We start from the raw sequence: 23,410 nt of genomic DNA, 5'->3' as shown, positions 1-23,410 counted from the left end.
GTGACGTTTGGAAAAATGAAGATCCCAACCCTGTTCATAAAATCTTGTTGCTAACTTGGGCCATACGATGTGCTGTCACCCTCAATTTTCACATCTATTGCGCAAAATTTCCATTTAGGCACATGTTGGCAAAATAGCTATTGTAGCACGTGAATATTCGCATCGCCTCCCGATATAATTATGGCCTAAGATCTAAGAGTAATTACACCTAGAGGGTATAATAGGAGAATGGATTTTAGAAACTAAGGGTAAAATCTAATACAATTTAGTACTTTTCTTCATCAAAAGTCTGCTGTCACTGAATTATTTTTTCATGAACAAACTTCACTGCTGTGACATTTCATGGGAATGAATCAATGTGAAGTTGTTACACAAAAAATAGTCCAGTGAGATTGAAGTACTATGAAAAAAATGTGGCGCCTCTACAGGCCAACCGACTAGGCGAATTACGCGTAGCTTAAGATAAACCCTCTCACGTTCCATTTTGAATCTTGCAGCCCTTGGGCTGAGAAGAGTTATAAGCGACAGAAGAGGAACAAACTTTCCATCATAATTCCTAACCTCAGAAACACAGCTCATGTAAAAGATCCTGGAAACAGTATGGAGAGAAAATTTTATCCAAAATTTTTTCTTTTGAAGTGATTACAGCTGCTGATTCGATTATTTCTTTCTGCAATTGGAGTGTTTTAAATTTAAATTTTACTATGACCTCCAATGTTTTCTCTTCTCTGGAAATTGAATCAGATTTACGATGTTTTTCAAAGCATACCAAAAAAAAAAATTCTTTTACAAATTCTCCAAACTCTTAATTTCGGAAGTAGAAATTTGTTTAAAGCTCGGTGGCTGGTATACAACGATGGAACTATTTGTGAACAGAATGTTAGATTCTTAATAACAAGCCGCAAGCTAGTTTAACTGGCCACGAACATCATATGCGTAAAAAAACCCGCTTCGATGCTTGTATTACGATATCACACAAGCTCATACGAATTAGGTCTTATTCATTTATCGTTCATGATTCGCATAATGTTGGTTTTCATTCTGTTCCGCATACTGAACGGTTTTCCAACCTTCCGGCTCATTAAATTGCGAACTGAGAAACATATCCAAAAATATTTTTGTTAGCTATGTTTGCTTCATAATAAATTACAAAAATTACAATAATGTTAGGCATTTCGCTTATGATTCGATAGACATATACATGCAAAAGGACATGAAAAACCACTAGTGGTGATGAGATATTATCAAAATAATTCTTTAAATCTTTTAAAAAATTAAAAAACTGTATTGCCTCTCAGATCTAAACAGTAGTGGCTGAAACCGTTTCGCTAGCTCAAATGGAGACTGTTTCCTTACTTTCCCACAACTAATCCATCAATTTATTGATATTGTCCCAATTTACACCACATCCGGCCGTATATAATCTTCCCAACGTATTCAACAACGTTGTCCTATCCCTACCCTTTCTTAATAATGACGAATAGAATTCAAAGTTGGTGCCCAACTCCGGATATTCATTCTGCAGAATGTCTTTCACCATCTGAATGTTGATTGGGTGCGGTCCAACTTCTAAAAAGTGAGTAACTCCCTCATCTTTAACCACAGTCGCTATAGCATTCATGAACAGAGCAGGCCCTTGCAAGTGTTCCAAGTAGTAATCCTTATCCAAAGTTTCCAACACTCTGCCATTTCTCACGGTAGAAATGAACTTTCCATTGGTGGCTTTATTGTACTGGACTTGTGAAGTGATTTTTTCGAATTGTGGAATGACAGGGGCACATAATCGAGAATGGTACGGATGGTATGGATCCATCAGCATGCATCTGACACCAGTCCCTTTGCAAATTTCTGTGTACCCGAAAACAGGAGTCAACGCACACAATATCGACTAAATTGACATAATGAACAACAGTTGACATACCCACAAATTTATGAACAGTTTTCCGATGGCCAACAACGCAAGTTTGAAGTGGTGAGTTGCAACCTGCTATTTCCAGCCACGCATCTTCCATACCATCTTCTTTCTTCAGTTGTTCCATCGCCGTTTCAAATTTACTGGCATTTATTTCAACCACTCCGAATGCCTCCTCCTCGATATTATCGATGACCAGCTTGGCCCTATTCATTATCATTTTGATTCCATCTTCCAGCGAAATCATTCCACTTATAATTGCAGCCCCATATTCGCCGAAACTCAATCCTAACACAAAATCTGGTTTAATGCCCCACGACTCATATAATCGAGAGAGAGCGTACTGCAAAGACAAAGTGTAAGGCAGAGCCTCCAATGGGCTTTCGATCCAGTTGTCTTGATCCGAATGCATCAATTCCTTGACGCTGATCCCAGAGATTCCCTTTATTATAGCGTCACACTCGTCGAAGTGGTACCGAAATACTGGCGACCATTCGTACACATTTTTTCCCATTCCCATATACTGTGTTCCTTGACATGTAACGATAAAACAAAGCTTCGGTGGTGGTGCCTTGATTGCGTCAAAGGTTTTTGGGCTTGTTGATAACGCATCCATCAGATTGTTCTCATCAGAATAGAGAACTGCATGCCTGAATACATTGGATGTGTCGCTCAGATCATTTGCTGCTTCGGTCAATGGGTTTTTCGAATACGTGGCTATTTTTTCAGCTAGCAAGGATGAAGACGGTGCTGACAAGCTGAACAATTTGACTTTGGTTTCATTTTTAACACTTTCGTAGCCGACGGTGTTTGCATCGATGAACCTTGTCTTTGGCAAAAATTCTGCGTAGTCGAACACTTTGCCCGCTACGCAATTAACAAGAAATTAAAAATGCGATCAATACACTACGATTTTACCTGATTTACCTGATGAATCGGCAGTCATTATGTGGCGTCACAGACGATTATAAAATGATATTTCAGTTATCAGAGACTGTGGTTGCTTTTAACTGCTAATGTACACTAATTCAAACAATGGTTTATCTAATCGTATTTATATGTTGTGTTCGTCGATGATAAGATCTTGCCTTTTTTATGACAATTCATTGGAACTGACATTGCACTTTTGGATAACACGTGTGATTAGAGCTCGAAGGAGAAATTTAATTAGAGTTCTCATGAAAATAAATTAGAATTTCTTTGCTGATATGCTGCTGAGTGCTGATTAAACTGCTATCAATCGAAATAGTAGAGGTCCATGCTAGTGTAAAAGTCCAAAAATAGTTCAGTTCATAGTAGAATTGTGAAATTTGGACCAGTGATACAGCTTGCCACTCTGATGCGAAAACGATTGACAGACCCTGAAAAAATACCACCCACCACCCACTTTTTGTGTGGAATTAGTTTTATAGTGTTAGACATTTTTTTTGGATACTAATAAACGGCCGATAAATTAATTCAAAACTACCGATAAAAAGTAATAAATGACCGATAAATATGGTACCGATAGAAAATAATAAATGATCGATAGGAAATCCACAAGTACCGATAAAAATATTCAAAACTACCGATAATTTTTTACCGATAAAAAGTACTAAAATACCGATAAGTTGGGATCTTTATCGATCGTTAATCACTCTATATCGGTAATCTATTATTTTCTATCGATCATTCATTATATTCTATCGGTAGTTCAATATATTCTATCGGTAATTTATTATTTTTTATCGGTACTTCCGTTTTTTCTACCGGTAGTTTATTATTCTTAATGACCAAATACCGTTCTGTCTCGCCGGGATTTTTTTTTTGTTTATGGGAAATATTCCTCGAAATATTCGGCTCGAAATAAAACCATTTCAATAAAAAATATTTGAGCCAGACAATAATATACTCTTACGGCTAGGGCTCATAAGTGTTTGAGGATTTTTAGGTATATCTACTCAAATAAGAAGCTTAAAACTGCGTATGGCACGTCAAATAAAATGTATTGACAATGCCGATCAGGAAAAGAAAGTCTGTTAAAATCAGGTCAGTGGTTCGTGAGAGGACCCTAAGAGTGAGGTGGACACTAGGCCATAGTTGTTTTTAGCGTGTAGGTTGAGAAAATTATAGCAGTTTTTCACAGTTTCTGATGTGCCGTTAAAAAAAAAAGTTTATAGAAATCAAACGACCGACTCGCGAGTTAGATCCCTTGTTGTGAACCAAGTACAGTTTTTGCTTGTAGGTCGGCCATTTGAACAGATTTCAACTACTTTTGCTTTATTTGATAGGTATTGACCGTACCAATCAGGGAAAAAAAGTTTATGAACTTCGGTTCACCACAGCGTGAGCTAGGTCCCTTGGAGTGAGCTCATATCCGGCTACTCGGCCGTACAGTGGTGTATTTTGTCAATATTTCGAGTAAATTTTGACATTTCATGAATTTTTTTTTGTTTGAAAGCTATTGACGACTGTAGAGTGGCCGTGCTATTTTTGACATCCTAACAAAATGGCTGCCGACGGCCATCTTGGATTTAGTAAAAATGATGTAACTTTGTTAAATTGGTACATAGAAAGTTCCTGCAAAGTGGAAAGTGAAATTTGACAATTCTACTATGAACTGAACTCTTTTTAGCCTATGGACCTCTACTAACACTAAAGTTTTGTAGTGTAAAGTCCTCTGAAATCCCATAAGTATCGACAAAAAAATATCCCTCAATGGAAAACCAATACTGAAAGCACTGGCCTCTAACTACCCGTTAAACTCAATTAAACATTCTCGTAATACCGCAATAGCTTTGATTCCCCTTTATTTCAACAAAGTGTATGGCATTCGGAAAGTTTTTAAGTTGCATTTGCATATCAAATTTGCTGGAATTTTATTTTGATTTTACTGTTTCCTATTTCGTATCACTTTTTTCGTGTTACCGCATTCTCTCTTCTATCTCACTCTCTCTCTCTCTCTCTCTTTTCTTCAGATATGAGTTTTAATGAATTTGACTGTGTTGAAGTTATTATTTCATTAGGATGTATGGTGAGACTTCAATTTCTATGCACCCTTTTTGTTATTGTTGTACCTCGCAACATGTTGCTGTTGCTATTTTGCATTTTAATAAATTTGCAATAACAGAGTGAATGACCATTGTTCTAACGCTATAAGGTTCATAAATGGTCTTCCATGTATGTTATGTCCGATTTATTCAGTATAATTCAACTCGCTTCAGAACAGTAACAGGACAAAGCTTCAATTTTAACTTTGTCTGCCAACAATAACAGAATGAATCCGCTGCTGCTGCCGACAAAAATGCAATTAAAAATTTATATTTCGAATTTTCATTTTTTGCTTTTGCCGTGTCTAGATAAAGAGTTAAACTATTCTTTTGACTGTTATACGTATTATATAATATGCGATCACAGGTTGTGTGTTCCCATGAAAGTGATTTTCTGTGCTTATGGCCAGCAGACATGTTACGTCGAACTTTCGTAATTTTTTACCGTAATGTCTTAGGTTCTTCTTCCAAGAAACGTCCTTTGATTAATAGAGCTTTGCAATTGAAACAGTTTGCCATGTTTTCTAATAGTTGAGTATGCGGACCACTATTGACTTCGCGCTCTATAGGTTTTCAGCTCTTACCTTCCATTCGTAGGAGTCTTAATTTGTATTGTCATATAGAAAAACACTTTCAAGTGCCCAAAACACTGAAAGTGTTCACTGATCTACTTCTTTCCCACATACACTGAAAGTATGACTTTCGCCCAAACTACTTTTCGCCCAAAATACACTGAAAGAAAGAACTGATCAAATTTTCACCGAAACTATACTGACATTTGTGGGGTTACGACTATCCAACAATTTGTTTGGCCGTTCATAGGTAAAATGTTGACCATTCGTCATTCAATAAAGAAATTTCATTTCATTTAATGAACTTGTCGCATTTGTTATTTGAATGTGTGACTCGATAAGTAAATTTCCAATGTCTCGATATTGGTCCGGCGAAGCCCTAGCCATCCGAAAAAACTGTCCCTGACGGCTTGTCCGGCTCCACTCTAACGAGTTTATGTGGCCACCAGCCGGTGTTCACTGTTCAGACTTTCGCCCAAAATAAATTTTTAGTTCATTAGTTAGGGACCTCAGAACACTCGAAAAAATGCAATTTCTAACGGAAATGGTAATGGTGATTCCGTTTCGCTGAAAATTGTGAATTTTCTGTTAATTTGATAATTATTACGTTTCGAACGGGGGCTGCATAAATATTTCGTTAATGAAATTAAACTGTCTTTCTCAAGTAGCTGTATTCAATGGTTTAAAGGCCGTGTTTGGAGTTCAGCAAATGTTGTTCTCTGTGCGCTGTGCTAAACATTGTAAATTCGAACTGATTTCTATGGTCTCAACTTAAATTGTCCTTTAATTCAATACATTTAAAATACTTTACGATTAAACGTTACTGGTGAAATGGAGAGGGTGGAATTTCATTTTGTATTTTACAGTTCATTTAGTTCCCAAACGGAGACTTTCTTCTTACTTCGACACTACTGATCCATCAATTTATTGACATTGTCCCAATTTACACTACATCCGGCCGTATATAATTTGCCCAAAGTATTCAACAACGTTGACCTATCACTTTCTGTTCTTAATAGTGACGAATAAAAATCAAAGTTGGTGCCCAGCTCAGGGTATGCATTCTGCAGTATGGCTTTCACCAACGGAATATTGATTGGATGTGGTCCAACTTCTAAAAAGTGAGTAACTCCCTCATTCTTAATCGCAGTCGCTATAGCATTCACGAACAGAACACGTCCTTGCAAGTGCTCCAAGTAGTAATCCTTATCCAAAGTTTCCATTATTTTGCCATTTCTCACGGTAGAAATGAACGTTCCATTGATGGCTTTATTGTACTGGACTTGTGAAGTGATCGTTTCGAATTGTGGAATGACAGAGGCACATAATCAGAATGGTACGGATGGTATGGATCCATCAGCATGCATCTAGCACCGGTTCCTCTGCAAATTTCTGTATAAGCGAAAGTTAAAATCAATGTCGACTGAACTACACAGTTCACATACCCACAAATTTATGAACAGTTTTCCGATATCCAACAACACAAGTTTGAAGTGGTGAGTTGCAACCTGCTATATCCAGCCACGCTTCTTCCATACCATCTTCTTTCTTCAGTTGTTCCATAATCGTATCAAATTTACTGACATTTAATTCAACCACTCCCAGTGCCTCTTCCTCGATGTTATCGATGACCATCTTCGCCCTATTCATGATCAATTTGAAAGCATCTCTCAACGAAATCATTCCACTTATAACTGCAGCTCCATATTCGCCGAAACTCAAACCCAAAACAAAATCTGGTTTGATGCCCCACGACTCATATAATCGAAAGAGGGCGTACTCCAAAGACAAAATGTATGGCAGAGCCTTCAATGGGTTCCCCATCCAGTCGTCTTGATCTGAATACATCAACTCCTTGACACCAACGCCATAATTTTCCATTATTATAGCGTCACACTCGTCGAAGTGGTACCGAAATACTGGCGACCATTCGTACACATTTTTTCCCATTCCCATATACTGTGACCCTTGACATGTAACGATAAAACAAAGTTTCGGTGGTGGTGCCTTGATTGCGTCAAAGGTTTTTGGGCTTGTTGATAACGCTTCTGCCAGATTCTTCGCATCAGAATAGAGAACTGCATGCCTGAATTCATTGGATGTGGCGCTCAGATCATTTCCTGCTTCGGCCGAGATCATTCTTGGATTTTTCGAAAGCGTATCGATTTTTTCAACCAACGAGGATGAAGACGGTGCTGACAAGCTGTACATTTTGACATTGGTTTCATCTTTAACACTTTCGTAACCGACAGTGTTTACATCGGTGAATTCTGTCTTTGCCAAAAACTCTGCGTAGTCCAACAGTTTGCCTGCTGCGTAATGAAAGAAAAATTAAAATACAGTCCGGACCAAGGCAGCTCTCTAGCAATATCACTCCAATTGTTTACAAAATTAGGAGGCCAAAAATCGTACAAAGTGTAATGAAATTTACAAGTGGACACTGTACGATTTTTGGTCTCCTATTTTTGTAAACAAATTGTTGTGATATTGCTAAGGAGCTGCCTTGTCCGGACACAACCCCATATTATTTAATAAGTAGTTAACCGTGATTGACAGACGCAAAAACCTGAAGTATCGCTTTATTCCCTTAACTGAAGGCACAGTCCTGCTACTAGCATGACCATAAAAAATATTCGGAGGCTGATGAAATCATAGTAGGCACTGCGTTTGTATAGACTTTGATGTGTGAGTTAAAGCATACAATGCAAAACATTCGTAAGTGGTAGCTCTTTTCACTAAAGCCACCAAATTTGACACTTGTTAATTCAGTGTTCATGCTAGGAGCAGTGCTGTGCAGAAGGTTATCTACGCTAGAATCATGACAAGTACACTAAATATTATCTATTTTTTTCAAACTGTACGAATTGTTCAGTAAAAAATGTATTTAAAAAAAACGAAAATATCGTTTTGTATAACTGTATACGAAGTTAGGGGCCTTATAACTTTACTATCACATTTGTGACACGTCGATTTCGATTGGCATCCGATTTTGGTATTTCTTGTTTAGTAATTTTCGAACAAAGAGTGTTTTCATTCCATAACGTAATACCGTGACCAATATCCTCTCTAGCAAACTAACTACATTTATTAAGGTGATACAAATGCAACGTAGCCTTTGCATTTTACAAGTAAAATTAGAAATTAGTCAACAGTGCATGATTCAAAGAAAAAAGGAATGAGGTGGTATTTTGACATAGTCGAAAGAGAGTTGTTTTGCTAGAGAGAGTATTGACGTGACCTTTTAAATTAACATTGATTAAAATACATAAAATAAGACCGGAATAAACTGAGCAGTTGAGCGGGCATCATGCTCTAAATAAAGTATTTGTTCTCAAATAATGTAGACGATGATTGTGGTCTCGTCTTTAGACAGCTCGAAGTTTTGGTTTTTTATGGTAGAGACCGGAGCACGGTAACTGTATTTCCCTATGTAGTTGATTTCTCTGGTTCCAAATTCAACAGTAATGTCTGTCAAAAGACGTGGGTCTTGGGTCATAATATGGCTATTTATGAAGACTTGTAAAGGTTTTTCGCATACACTACTGACTTATGGACAACACAGCTATTGCGTAATTACACAGTTTGTACGGGTCCCTCCTATGTTTTTCAGATGAAACAGTTTAATCAGTTTGTTACAAAGTGTGAATAGATATGCGTAAGATTTTTTTTTTAAACCCATTAACCGAGTGGAATTTTTTGAGCCCAATTGGATAAATACTAAAAACATCTGAATAGAAAAAACATTATTTGCGTCAAAGCACCTAGCAGGGTAATAGAAAAAAATAAAGTAGTACTTTAATCGAAGTATGCGAATATTTCCATACCATTTTTTTCATAATGTCATTGCAAAATTACCATTAAGGCTGCTAATGGTATTATTGGTATCAAAAAACTACTCTATTTGACGTGTAAAATCCTCTATTACCCTGCTAGGTGCTTTGTTTGCGTTCTTTTATGCTTGAATGTTTAGTAAATTTAGTGACTGACTTAAATTTTAGGTTTTCGAATAACGTGAAAGTGTATTCTCTAAACTCCTTTAGCACAGTTTATTCGTGTTGAAAACACGGAAGAGTAAAGAGGCAGCAGCTGTTCATTTTTGAAACGTCAAATAAGAGACCTAATACACTGAATGAAAATGAACACTCAAATGAATACTGACATAAATTGAATATTTTGCAAAATAAGGCTACCGGATTATTCAGGTCCCTAGTCAAATCAAGCTCCCCTGCCGGGCTTACTTTTTTTTTTTTTTAAATAAATCCTTCATCACTCCAATAAATTTCTGTATGAAGTACAATGTCGTGTTGAAGTGCGTTGATTCAATTCGTGTTTTGTATTGCACTGCATTATTGAATTGAATCTTAAAGTTTTCGTTCACGGGTTCTCAAAAATATATCAGATTTTTCTTACCAGATTCCAGTAAATTTTTCAAATCAAATCAAATAATTAAACTCCAATAAATTTGAGACTTTGAATATTAGCCACTGAGACACATTGAATCTAAAGGGACAAAAATCTCTGAAAAAATTCCTCAGTCAATAAAAGTCAAGGTTTCGGCGAACTGTACATATTGTACCAGGACATATTGTTAAAAGAATCAGATAAACTTTTATGAGTCAAACTTTTCCAAAATATAAAAAAGAAGCTAACAGTCATAATGCAACAAATTACTTCATCTACTGTCGTTTTTTTTATATTTCTTTGGGCAGGGACAACGAACCACCTCAAGACCTGCCAGCCTGCAGGAACTTTGAGTCAATTGAATGAAAGAAATGGAAATAAATTTGTTTGTTTTATTTGTAAGCATTCATGGAAAAGTCACTGTTACATTATGCCCAAGATTGTAGCAACAATTTTCCTGTCTAAAATGCTCTGTTTCACTATTTTCCATTTTTTTTCATCATAAATCAACTATTTTACTCACATTTTTCGACAATCACTTCACTTTTTTCGGTTTTCACATGCATCCCTGCCGTGCCTATATTCACGAAAATATTTTCTCCAATTTTTTCAGATTTTCACGATTTTCTCAAATTTTCATGAATTTTTGCGAAAAGTTTTTCAAGAAAATTCGAAAAAATATTTTCACGAGTAAACGCTCTGCATCCCTGGTATGTTAATACCTCGAATCTCTATCGACATAACACAATTCTCAGTCTAAGGAAAACTTTATTTAAATCCAAAAACTCGTTGAATCTTAATTAGTTTTATTGATTAGCTGCGACGCAAAACATTAAAAGGGCAAAAAACAAGAGATTCCAACAAAGAATAATAAAACTTACTGACATATTTCCGGCCAAGACATTCTTCAAATCGATTTTTCACCATGAAGTCGTGATGGCTCATTTTTGGTCAAATGGAGAAAAATGTAGACCACAACCAGATTTGACCAAAAATGAGCCATCACGGCTTCATGGTAAAAAATCGATTTTAAAAATGTCTTGGCCAAAAATATGTCAGTAAGTTTTATTATTTCTAAATATCCTAAATATCCAGCAAGTCGAGTTCTTACCTGTCAAATCGCTACTCATGATGTGTATCGATGTGTACTGTTAAGGCTAACTAACACTTTTCGTTAAGGTTTTCAAGAAAAATTGTTGAAAATGAGTTCTCTGTATAATAGTAGTATGTTGCATACTTGGTCAAGTAAGTGAGTCATGATTGAACGAGTTTGAATGTGTACGAGAGTGTACATCTGAGTGTGAATGTTCGTGGAACGAGTGCAGCCGAAGGCACAACGAGTGGAATGATTTCACAATTATGTACCATATTTTAACACATTAGCATTCGGTTTGTTGAATCCATGCAACTATTTGTTCCCTTCAGTCAACTTAACCAAATGCATTGACATTGTAACATTACCGCCTCGACCAAAAAGATATCAAGCTGAACAATAAAAACTTTTCATAGGTGTCATTCTGGCCATTTTGAATTTATTCGATAGAGCATGTCCAAGGTTATTCGAAATGTCAAAAATCATCCACAAAGAACCTAACAAAATTAAGAGGCAGCTCAATTTTTTTTCCACAGATTTGAGGTTAGGGTTCACGGTTGACGGTGTAGCTGTCAGTGAGTCAGTGTTCGGGCTTACACTTACTCAGACTTGATCTGTATCAACGCACTGCAAACAAAAGTGGTACTCTAAATACGGTACTGAAACTTGACAGCGCTCCATACAAAATTTTACACTGTAAAAAGAGTGGGAATTAAATTTCATACAAAATAGTACTATAGTTGGCAGCTGTCATTAATAGCACTTTTGCTTGAAGTGCGTTGTCTGCATGCAATATTAGTAACAAAATATCACAGATAACTCTGTTTGTTATGATTTGTTTGTTTTGGTTCTGCGTACTTCTCAAATTCGTCGATGCGCTGCTACGTTCACTTCAAGGTTCAGAACCTTGGTTCACTTCACGTTTGTCGGCACCTACTCGGTGCACATTTCGTACTTTTCATTATTAAATTGTAGAATTCTGGTGACAGATGTTCTGCATCTGTTTTACAGTTTACTGCTCGATATTCGTTCATCTGGTTAACTTGGATTTTCAATGTTCTTTTTGAACGGATGTTTTTCATGGGTTTCCTTCCATCAAAATTGAACTGATGCTTCGTAATATTCGGGTGATGTACCAGTGTTGTTGTCCTAGGCGAGATGTTTCCTAGTGACGCTAGTTCTTGCAACTCCACTGGAACGATGTTTCTTTTAAGAGATCAAAATCATCGACTCAGTTTTGTAAATTTCCAAAAACTAAAACAAAATGTTCCACAACGGAAAACCAATAATGTCCGACGAAATGAAAGCGCTAGGCTTATCTAACTACACGTTAAACTCAATTAAGCTTTCTCATATTAATACCGCAAAAGCTTTGATTCCCTTTTATTTCAACAGAGTGTGTGGCGTTTAGAAAGTTTTTAATTGCATTTGCATATCAAACCGTTGGGATTTTATTTTGATTTTCCTGTTTTCCTATTTCGTTTCGTTTTTTTTTTCGTTCATCCTCTTCTCTCTCCGTTTTTTTTGCGTAGGTATGAGGGTGAATGAATATGACTGTTGAAGTTATTATTTCATTAGAATATATGGTGAGGCTTCAATTTCTGTGCACAGTTTTTGTTATCATTGTAGCTCGCAACATGTTGCTGTTGCTATTTTACATTTTAATAAATTTACTATATAACAGAGCGAATGACTATTGTTCTAACACTTTTAGGTATGTTATGTGCGATTCTTCATTCAGGAACAATAACAGAACGAATCTGCTGCTGCCGACCAAAATTCAATTAAAAATTTATTTTTCGAATTTTCTTTTTTGCTTTCAGATGGAATTAAACTATTCTTTTGGCGGTTATATATATAATGTACCTACATTATGAATACCTAGAGTACCCCTCCAAAACCACTTACAGTGGATGTGTGATGCAAGTCCTGTTATCCACTTACAAAAGAACTGACATCGGTGTAGGTGACGCTTACAGATTCGACACGCAAAAAGACCAAACCGGTAAATTCAAAAGTTAACAGAAGGACAAAGTAACAAAGGTTGGTCAAATTCATCTGTTTCAAATTGTATGCACCCAAGAAAAAGTTCTACGTTTCAATCGCCCAAAAACACGATAAGACCAATGGTTTACTTATACGTACACTATGTACATTTAAAACGTACAGTAAATGTCAGACAGGCAATGACGTTTAAATGTTTATATTTAAGAATAAATACAACTTAATTGATGATTCGTAATGATACAATCATATCACATCATCTGCTTTTATAGTTTTAACGAGAAAACAAGCAAAAAAAAAAATAAAAAAAAAAGTTTTTGAACTGGATTTGAACCCGTCACTTCTTACTTGTCAGGCTCAGACGTACTAGCTGAACTAACGGGCTGCTGAGAAGAGTGAATGTAATTTCGAACAGCTTATAATGTACGGTTGAAAAGCAAAGTGAACCATTTATTGGGCCAGTAACATGGTTGTGTTTTTTTAAGTTTCTGTTTCTGATTATCAAAATGTTTGTCGATTTTTTTAAATTTTATTAAAGTTTTATTCTGCAATTGAGTTCTTCCCAACTAATCAAACATATAATTACCGATCGAGGTCGGCCAAATCTATAAAAGCGAACGTTTGTATTGATAACTGACACGACACTATGAATCGTTTTGGCAGTCTTCCGCCAGCAAATAGTGTTTACTTAACAAATCTAAGCATTGGCTGACAACATCAAAATTAACTTGTTTGAGGAAACACAGTGTCGCAGGCGTCTCACGTGTCAAATATAGAAATCACAACTGTCACCTGATAAGTACGTATTAATCGTACAGCATTGTACGGATCAAGTGTACTGTACATCGATGTACGGGTAAAACTCCCAAAAACACGATAAGACCAATGGTTTACTCATCCGTAAATTGTACATTTAAAACGTACTTTCTACGAGTTACTCGTTAAAATTGGGCGATTTTAATGTACATCAAAAATCTAATTTTTTTGGGTGTGGAAATCAATTTCTTCATACAAATTTCCAAGCCCGGCCAAATCTTACCCTTAAGAGGCGTGTGATAGCTCGTTGAGCTCGTATGGACCCCCAGATTACGAATAAAATAAGAGTGGAGGGGGAAACGTTTGTCATATATGTTCCTCAGTCCTACGGAAAAAATTGTTTTGTCAAATTTTTCAGTGTGAACGGACTTGCGTCACGACCCTTCACTAACGTAGGGCCATGATCCATTACATAACTCTGGATAAAAATGAAAAGTCTTATATTCGTGTGTTTATTGTAATAGTATTTTACATGACTAGGGATAAAAAGATGAAAAGTAGAGTTTTCGTATGTATTTTGTTGATCCGAGGCGAAGCTGAGGTCAATAAACACACGAAAACGAGACTTTTCATCTTTTATTCCGAGTTATGTAATGGATGCGTCGAAAGAAGTGCTTAAAACATGAAAAGTACGGTTTTCGACGCATGTAAATAACTATTTCATCTCTAGGGTTGTAATGAGCCAATTTCGACGCTAGGGAAAACAAAAGTATGGAAAATCATTTATAATTTGAGAGGTAAGTTTACTCTAACCTAAAAATGGCACAACAATGGCCAGATCACTTTTTAGCGCGTACCAACCAAACAGGGTAGACTGCGAAAACAAACTCCGATCTGAATTTTATTTAAAAAAAAAAGATTTTTTTTATTTCTTTCAAAATTGTCAACATTTTATTGTTGAACATTCGAATTCTGCATTAAGTCCACACCATGAATGTTATAAAATCCCAACATTGTCGACCCATTCGGTAAATAACTGTACTGTTAGGTTAAATATAGTTTCGAAGACGATGATGCGGTGAATGTGACCATTGGGAATTGAGAATATAGATTGTGAACCGAAATGGAATTAGAATTAGATTTTCGATAAATACAACAACAACAACACAAACACACCTGCTGATTGATATTGTCTCTAGCCGGTTGAGTTAAAATTGTGATTTGAGGTGGCGATTGATGCGATGTGGCTGGAAATAAAATTCGTTTTGCTTCACACAATCATTTCGATAATTGTGTTGGATGCGGACTTACCCTTCCGTTCACTTCGATTGACGATAACATTCACTCCCTGGACCGTTGCGGCCGCGACAGTCTCTGGTGCCGTTGCGGTCGCGTAGCCATTCTGATTAACGCAAATGACATCCTTTTCGCATATTGTTTCCATCATATCCTGCGCAACAAACAGATCGAAAAAAAAAATTCTTTTTGAAATTGGAATTCCGAAAATTAATTTCGGGTTTCTGTGCATTTACGGTTGGTATTTAGCGTTGTGATATAAATGCGGCGGTGGTCTGTGGCACCGAAAGAAAAAATAAGAAAATTCTTTGTCGTTCACATAAATACAAACAATTCAATATATATCTCCCACACGTGTATACCGTACGGAACATATTATGTTAGGGTGTCGAACAATTTGCTCAAATTTTCGGCGAAAATAACCGGTTCGGCCGGATTTACTTTAAAAAGGGCTTCGGGGTTGTCGGGCTTCGAAAATTTCATTCGGGCTGGACTCGGAATTCGAAAATTCTCGACTTGCTCATAAAAGTTGAAGGTTCGCAAGTGACTGACAAAAGCGATGAACGAGAAGTAGTAGATTACTACACTTGTCGAAAAATATCAGTTACAGAAGCAAGTTGCATAAAAACCCCAGAGTGAGTTGGCAAGGTTCATTGCCTGCTTCATGCAAAAGTTGATTGTTACCAATGAATTCAGGTAAAATGAGCCGACAATTTGCTTCGTGTAATGGATCATTTTCGCATGGGCCAAACTACAATGTAATGGTCAACTTTCGCATGGGGTGGACAATAAAGTAATCTTTCAGAAACGGCAAGCTTAACTCATTATACATCTGCTACTTCATTTGTTCAAAGTATTGCATAGTATTCGACACACACTCTACTACTTCATTTGTTTAAGGAAATATATTGCTGCAAACGACCATCACTCACAACGCTGTAGCCAGTATCGATAGCACAGATGAAAACAAAACCAACAAAAAATGTTTGCCACCCTAATGTGTTGGGTGTAATGCTGAATGTTAGTAAAACACATACCGTATTTGCAATGTGACCATTTCGGCTGTCTGTTGTTGGAATGGATGTCGCTTGAACATAAGCCGTATTGTGAACGGTTGGCACCACATGATTAAGTTTTGTCGGAGGAATCCCGGAGGGAGGAATTAATTGAGGCTTTCTAACTGTAACGCTTGTATTTATTCCTGAAATATTCGAATTAAAATTGAATACTCGAGACCGAAATTTATTGCATTTTCGGGAGCGCTATATCGTGCATTGTGTGCGCTCGTAACACTGTGGCAAATTGATGTTCGGTCAGCGTTACGAGCACCGAACACGACAAATGTTTTAATACGGACAGCGACGACGCAACAATTTCTTATTTTAATCGCAAATCATGTCTGGAGCGATAGCGGAGGACTTGACACAGTCTAACCCCCACAAAAAAGAACCTATTCGATCATATTCTCACTTCAAAACGAGCTATCACTCGACTATTTCGTTTCAACTTACTCTGTATGTTTCTACCTATCTATCGGCGGGCTATCTCGGAAAATAGTCAGCCTATGTATGTATATCCCCTTGCAAATCCTTTATCATTATCGCACTAGTGAAATACGTTCATACGACATTATTCACAGGCGTAAGTTACAAATATCATCACTGAATTGCATATAAATGAAAATGTGATACGCCTTGACCACAGGAAAAATCAGAATTTGGTTGTATTGGGCTCGAAGTGGCTTCTGAGTGTGGTTTTTAAGTGTCGTGAACGCGTTTTCGACTGAGACTCAACTGAATTGAAACCTTCAGAGGCGTACGACACATCAAATGAAAGGTAGTCGCTATTCACGAATCATACAAAAAAAGAAACAGAACTGGATCCGGTTGAACTGGAGTGGTCAGAGTGACCAAATTTTGAGCTACTCGAGCGTAGGAATGAAGGACTAATATTTTTGTCGTGAAAGACTTACTTTCTTCTGAAAAGTCTCAGAGTTTTACAAGTACGATATTCCTGGCATATGTGAAAAAATGTAAAACATGGAACTGGGTGGGTCAATTATTTCTTGAATGGTGGCATATAGAGAGTTACTTTCTTCGGCAAAGTAGTAGGAAAAGTTGTGGCGATCATTTTGATGAATATAACGTGGGGTCGTCGAGGCGAGAAAGAGGTTCAAAATGGCGACCGGAATTTGCATCAAAAAATTGTTATTGGCTATATCGATAGATCTTCACTCGGGTATCATTTTGATGAATAGTGTGCGGCCTAAATTGCACGTTAAGACCTCAAAACTTCTAAAATGAATGATATCGCTAGAGTTATTTCGCGTCAACTCTAGCGATACCATTCATTTTAGAAATTGTATTGCAAAGACTGCGTCACACTTTTCTCGCTGAGATTTTTGTTGGGATTTAACTTTTAAATATAAAATCCCGCTAACCATGCCTGCGCTTCATATGTTTGTTGTAATTTGGCCAGTTGGTAAAATGATGATTGCACTCGATGCAAGAGTAGGGCCTCTCGCCGGTATGCTGACGACGATGAGTCTATAAGATGAGAACATGTAACCATCAACAGAAAACAGTCTCTGCTGACATACAATCAAACGGTTGTATCACTCACCGTTAGCACACCCTTGAAACGGAATTTTTTGCCACAAAACTCGCACGTAAATGGCATCAGTCCCAGATGAATTCGTTCGTGTTCCTTTAGCGTTCCCTTTTCGCGAAACTCTTTTCCGCAATCCTGGCATTTATGGGGCTTAAAATCGGTGTGAACCGTTTTGTGCTTCAACAGACGCAGTTGGGTTTTGAATCTGTGAATGTTTGATTTTGATTGAGTGTCTGGTGATTTGAACACGGGAGGTGCGGGAAAACAGAAAAAATAGGAGAATATCCTTACGTTGGAAATGCTTTCAATAAAATTGCGGGCTATCTACGGAATAAACTCAAATGAAAAGTAACTTTTACTCCAGGAGTAAAAGTACAAAAAAATTTTAAACAGCATCAAAGAGAGAGATGAGAAAGAACCAGCAGGAATATACAAGATTCCACGCAATTCTTGTGATTAAATCTATTTGGGTGAATCACTACGTTTCATTGAAAGAAAAAACGAACACGAAGGAAATGTACGACGACGTTTTATTCCCTGAAGACGAAAACTGTTAGTTTTACGAGAGTCAGTGAAGTACGAGATCTCGGCGTAATGCTAGACGAACAACAAAAACTCAGTTTCAGCAGCCACATCGCCAGAATCGTTTCAAAATCATATTCGATGCTTGGATTTTTGAAAAGAATCTGCTGCGAATTTCGCGATGTGAAAGCTCTCACAAGTATTTGCAATGCTCATGTGCGTTGTCATCTCGAATACGCTTCTATGATTTGGAATCCGATTTGCGGTGTCCATCGTGACAAAATTGCTGAGTATTCTGTCAGATGCTTAGACGAATTATATATAGACCGGAAATTACGAACAAAATTACGTAAAAATTGTGTCCCCGACATGAAAAACGAAATATTTGATAGTGTGAGAATTGGTGGGCACATTAGCGCGAAAAATTCACAATTCGTCTCCCACCCGTGCACCAATTTTTCATTTCAAATTACATGTCCATAAGCACACTACAACACATTACACTGACTCATTTGGCACTTTGATGATCCGTTGCAAGAACCGCAACGTTAAAAATGTAACGTACAACCAAAGACAAAGTAATAATTCGTCTAAGGTCAGATGCAGAGCCTAATATTTGGGAATCGTTTTTGAGAATTTTTGGGAATTTAGGGAATTTTAGGGAATTTTTGGGAATTTAGGGAATTTTTGGGAATTTTGGGAATTATTTCCCAAAAATTCCCAAAAATTCCCAAAAAATTTCTTTTCGTTGCATTTTTATAATTAAATGCTCGTAAAAGATCAGGAAAAGTACAAAAACCTTTAAAAACTATGAACAAGCAAAGAAAAAAATGGGATTTTTTTTTGAATTTTAGTGAACTTTTGAGAATTGGTTCCCAAATATTATGCTCTGAAGGATATAATTCTTGTCGATGTACTCGCACCAGCCAGGGCGTATACTCTACTTGTAGGTCTCTCCAAAGGCGACATTAGTACAACACTACAGAGGGATTCTTTTGAAAAACAGCCTACCGAAATCGGGCGTGTTTTCTAGTGGAACTTTTTATAGGTACCTAGAAAGAACTTCGACCCTAGAAGCCAAAACCACTCTCAAAAAAATTCTTCGAAGCTTTTATGGCTGGTGAAAGGTGATCAAAAACCGAAAACTTGCACTTTTCTTAACAAAATTTCTCCGGGTACACTAGCCGTACATGGTCGTGTGTGGTGTCATTAGAAAGGTAATCACATGTACTGTTGAGCCGAATAGAGACTCGTTGGTTTTAAAATTATTCCACACTGAAATCTGTGGAAACACTCCCGATTTCGGTAGGCTGTTTTTCAAAAGAATCCCTCACAATAATTTAAGAGCAATCTACACTCCGACCCCCTATGAAATACATTTTTGATGATAACTTTTTATTCGAATTATTTTTGAAAAAAGTGGCCTCATCGTTTGGTGCCAGAACATATAAGGTTTCGATAGCCACTGGAATTGTCCAGATTGATGTAGTGTACTGAGAAAAGACTCAAAACTCCTAAAATTTGTGTTTTTTGTGATATTTTTTGGACTTTTGAGCTTTTGTCGGCGTAGACTGCATCAATTTTGACAATAAACCGCGAGCGTTAGTCCATATTATTTTTATTTCAATGAACACATCAAAAACACACTGAAAATGTATATTGATATTGGAAAAGTGGAATTTGAAATTCTTAATTTCAGTTTAATAAGCCGCTCCAATTTTCAAAAAATCTCGCGCTTGAAAAAAAAACAATTTCGTGACTTAACAAATTGGGATGTTTTATTTGTTGACAGTTTGTTTTAATTGTGATCACCGAGATAACCAAAAAACCAACACTAACAAACAAAATATTCCTATCAGCTGACAGATGCCTAATATCACATTTCGATTCTTTAGAGTTTCCGTACGTGAGTTCATCATGGCAGTGATTTTTTTAATTAAATTCTGTAAAAAAATATAAAAAGTTTTTATAACAAAACTAAACTTTTATTAAAAAAGGCTCGCGGTTTATTCTGGTGGCCATCGGAACTTTATATGTTGTGGCACCAAACGATGAAACCACTTTTTTCAAAAAATATTCTAATAAGAAGTTATCATCGAAAATGTTTTTCATAGAAGGTCGGAGTGTAGACTGCTCTTAAAATAATTAGTTTTGAGTTATATCCGCAAAAAGGTTTTCGGTACCCTCTGACATGCTTTCACCTTTGAACACTTTAACCGAAAATTTAAAAAAATGTTCGAAAAAAATGAAAGATACGATTCTCTAGAATTGAAGACGAATCTATCACTCCTTAAAATCGGAGACCACTTGTTCCCCTATCACCATCACCTCCAGTTTTGGCGATATGCCGCTTAAGCTCAATTTACTGGATATATTATATTCAATATGTTCTGAAATATTTGTTGTTGTTTTTTGGAATTTTAGGGAATTTTAGGGAATTTTTGGGAATTTAGAGAATTAATTCCCAAATATTAGGCTCTGGATGTACAACATTAAGTCTGGAGTCCCTGGCAAGGAGACGCTCCAACTCATGCATTTTTTTCGTGTTTGATGTGCTGTCGAAAATTATCGACGCTCCTCGGCTGTATGAAATTTCGTATGGATTTTTAGAAATATTTTTCACATAACGAATTATGGATCGTCAGACCGGCTAGCTCAGCAACACGGCTTTAAAATAAGGTCAGCCACATTTATGTGGATGGCATTTCGAGAGGTTTCGAGAGGCACTTTCCGGGCCCATGTACGAGATCTATGCGTAATTTGATCTCTTGTACCCGTGTCAGACATTCTTTCTTTGCGTTGATTGAGTTGTCCTTTTTTTATGAGTACTAGTTCTAGTTTTAGTATGGTTTTATCAGCTAGGTTTATTGTAACTGATTGGTAAATAAATGTCTAACATCAAAAATACGAAAGCTCGGAAAAAATGAAATATTTTCTTTCGTCTCGTCAATACCGTTCATTTGACATATCGCACGCCATTTTTGAGCGAAAGCATCCAGGGATGAACTGAAAAATCTAGCGAAAAACAACCCAAAACAAAAACACTGTTCCGGGAACTTGACTCCAAACTTGACTCAAAAATGGTGTGCTATATGTCAAATGAACGGTATTGACGTGACGAAAGAAAATATTTAATTTTTAAGAAAATCGGGTTCAATCCGAGCAGTACTTACGTCTTTCCACAATGGCAGCTGAACGGCTTGCTCGGAAAGTGGGTGAGCATATGATTTTCCAGATTGCCTTTCTGCACGAATCCACGTCCACACTGTTCGCATGTAAAGTCTCTCACTCCTTTCGAATATTGAGAGAGAAAATGAGAGGAAAATTTGTGTCAGTACTGCTATCAATACCATACCGCTATGGATGCGCTTGTGTGCCTGAAGATTCGGTTTCGTGCCGAATTTCTTGAAGCAAATGTCGCAATTGTATCGATTCTTCAAGTCTACCGGTAAATGCGACCGACAATGCACCTGCAGCGTACTGTTGCAACGGAAACCTTTGCCGCACGTTTGACAGATATACGACCGATCCTTATCGTGCTCGTAACGATGTTGGTGCATCGATCTTGAATTCCAGAAGAAGACCGAACAAATATCACAGCTGGAAGCGAACGGATGGTCAATGGATGGTCCAAATTTTCAAATCGATTGACAACACAAGGATTACCAAAATTTCAAATGAGAACGATGTCTGTTCCGCACGTGAGTCAGGAACGTCGCATATTTGTTGAACACTTTGGGACAATCGACGCAACAATATTTACTGGTCGATTGGTGATTGGTGATGTGATGTTGACGTAGATCCCGTATGTCCGCCATCAATAGGTCACAGTCCATACACTTCCACGGATAGTCGTTCCACGACTCGATTTTCAATTTTTCCACAGCTCGTTGCGATATGGATCCATCGTCATTTTTATCGTCGTCGTTCAATTCGATTGCGCTGAGGATCTCAACGTCTTCGAAATTCGAGTTTGAATCGTCGGAATTGTCATGCTGATCACCGTAAATATTTTCGGAATGGGAGTGCGTTTCTGCAGCATCAGCGACAGAGGGAATCGTTTCTACGACGCTGTCGACAACCGATCTCTCAGTGCTGTCCAGTTTCTAGCACAAAAAATTGGAAAAATTGAAATTGTGGAACGGGATAGTCATTGACTGCATAGACATTGACCACTTACATAGTCAACAATTTCTATTATGGTGGAGGCTTCGGTGTCATTTTCTGAATGGACTTCAATATCCTCGTTGCCCGTTCCGACCAGAATATCAGTCTTCTCGTTCGATAATTCAATTTCCGATTCATTTTCATTCATGACCAAATCATTGATTGGCTTGCGCTGATCTTCATACATTCGAATCCACTGGTCGGCCAGATTCCCCTGAAACACGTATCCGTTAAAAAAAAACTTCCCTCACTGCGTACGAAAGGTCTCACATTGATATTCAATTTTTGCCCGATTTCACTGGTCGTGTAACCTTTAGTATGCAACGATATGATCATGCTCCTCACTTTGAAAGACAGCTCGTTGACTGATACTGGTGACTGTGTTATAACATGACAAAAGCTACAGTGTCGATGGACACATTGATGAATCGAAAATATTTACCGCAACTTTATGCCGACTGATTGTGCCGTTAAATGCATTTCCCGGCTCGTCTGGTTCATCAATCGGTGCCGTTCGAATGATGAAAGCTTTCTTCAAGATGTCCTGAGCCTGGCACACCCTTTCCGCAAAATTCCAGCTACTGTCAATCGACACAATGCACTCATGGCAAATACTTTGTGGCATTAATTCATCCGGAGACAGTTCGACGGAACAACATCTAGCCAGTTTTTCCGCGATTCGCAGGTTTGGCTCTTGCATGGACGTAAGTTGATCCAATATTTTTAACGATGCACATAACCGGCAAATATCAGTCATGGCACTCGAATCTGTTGTCTGTTGATATTGTCTGGTTTGTAGGATTCCAAAATTGCTGATGAAAATCAAGGTAGCCGAAGGACTCGCTATTTGCTGTTCAATTTTACGGCACCCAATATATTGTAAACAATCACAAAAGTAAATTTGATTTGACATCTCGTAGCGATATTACGGTGAAGTTAGATGCAAGTGTCAGATAAAATTTGTGCTTTGAGGTGGCTCACACTTCTTTATCACCGACTGTTAGCGCTTCACAATTTTCAAACTTTCATTTGCTTTTTTAAGCTAGTA

At 37.3% G+C, this 23,410-nt stretch overlaps 3 protein-coding genes across 4 annotated transcripts; all 3 read right to left on the bottom strand.

Moving 5' to 3' along the window:
• Positions 1–1,044: 1,044 nt before the first annotated feature.
• LOC119076079 (malonyl CoA-acyl carrier protein transacylase-like) lies at positions 1,045–2,934 on the bottom strand. 2 transcript variants are annotated; one of them, XM_037182728.1, is made up of 3 exons: positions 2,831–2,922; positions 1,922–2,779; positions 1,045–1,848 (listed from the first exon to the last, which is right to left on the bottom strand). In XM_037182728.1, the coding sequence occupies exons 1-3, from the start codon at positions 2,856–2,858 to the stop codon at positions 1,367–1,369; spliced, it is 1,368 nt and encodes a 455-aa protein (XP_037038623.1). In that variant the 5' UTR covers positions 2,859–2,922; the 3' UTR covers positions 1,045–1,366. The 2 variants fall into 2 exon arrangements, with proteins under 2 accessions (XP_037038623.1, XP_037038625.1); XM_037182730.1 differs by having other exon boundaries at positions 1,054–1,848; positions 2,840–2,934.
• Positions 2,935–6,391: 3,457 nt separating this feature from the next.
• Positions 6,392–11,044, bottom strand: LOC119076109 (reducing polyketide synthase swnK-like). The gene is made up of 3 exons (XM_037182769.1): positions 11,026–11,044; positions 6,959–7,825; positions 6,392–6,905 (listed from the first exon to the last, which is right to left on the bottom strand). The coding sequence occupies exons 1-3, from the start codon at positions 11,042–11,044 to the stop codon at positions 6,751–6,753; spliced, it is 1,041 nt and encodes a 346-aa protein (XP_037038664.1). The 3' UTR covers positions 6,392–6,750.
• Positions 11,045–14,695: 3,651 nt separating this feature from the next.
• LOC119076030 (zinc finger protein 2 homolog) lies at positions 14,696–23,258 on the bottom strand. Its single transcript, XM_037182648.1, has 12 exons — positions 22,805–23,258; positions 22,633–22,740; positions 22,376–22,576; positions 21,862–22,301; positions 21,551–21,795; positions 21,369–21,486; positions 17,686–17,878; positions 17,504–17,609; positions 16,101–16,264; positions 15,079–15,217; positions 14,944–15,014; positions 14,696–14,808 (listed from the first exon to the last, which is right to left on the bottom strand). Exons 1-12 carry the CDS (start codon positions 23,117–23,119, stop codon positions 14,719–14,721), a joined length of 2,190 nt encoding a protein of 729 aa, XP_037038543.1. The 5' UTR covers positions 23,120–23,258; the 3' UTR covers positions 14,696–14,718.
• Positions 23,259–23,410: the final 152 nt, after the last annotated feature.

This window comes from Bradysia coprophila, unplaced genomic scaffold (genome assembly GCF_014529535.1).
Source record: "Bradysia coprophila strain Holo2 unplaced genomic scaffold, BU_Bcop_v1 contig_232, whole genome shotgun sequence".
Lineage (NCBI taxonomy): Eukaryota > Metazoa > Arthropoda > Insecta > Diptera > Sciaridae > Bradysia > Bradysia coprophila.
The sequence above is the reverse complement of the archived record's forward strand: the minus strand, read 5'-3'. Positions and strand labels throughout refer to the sequence as shown.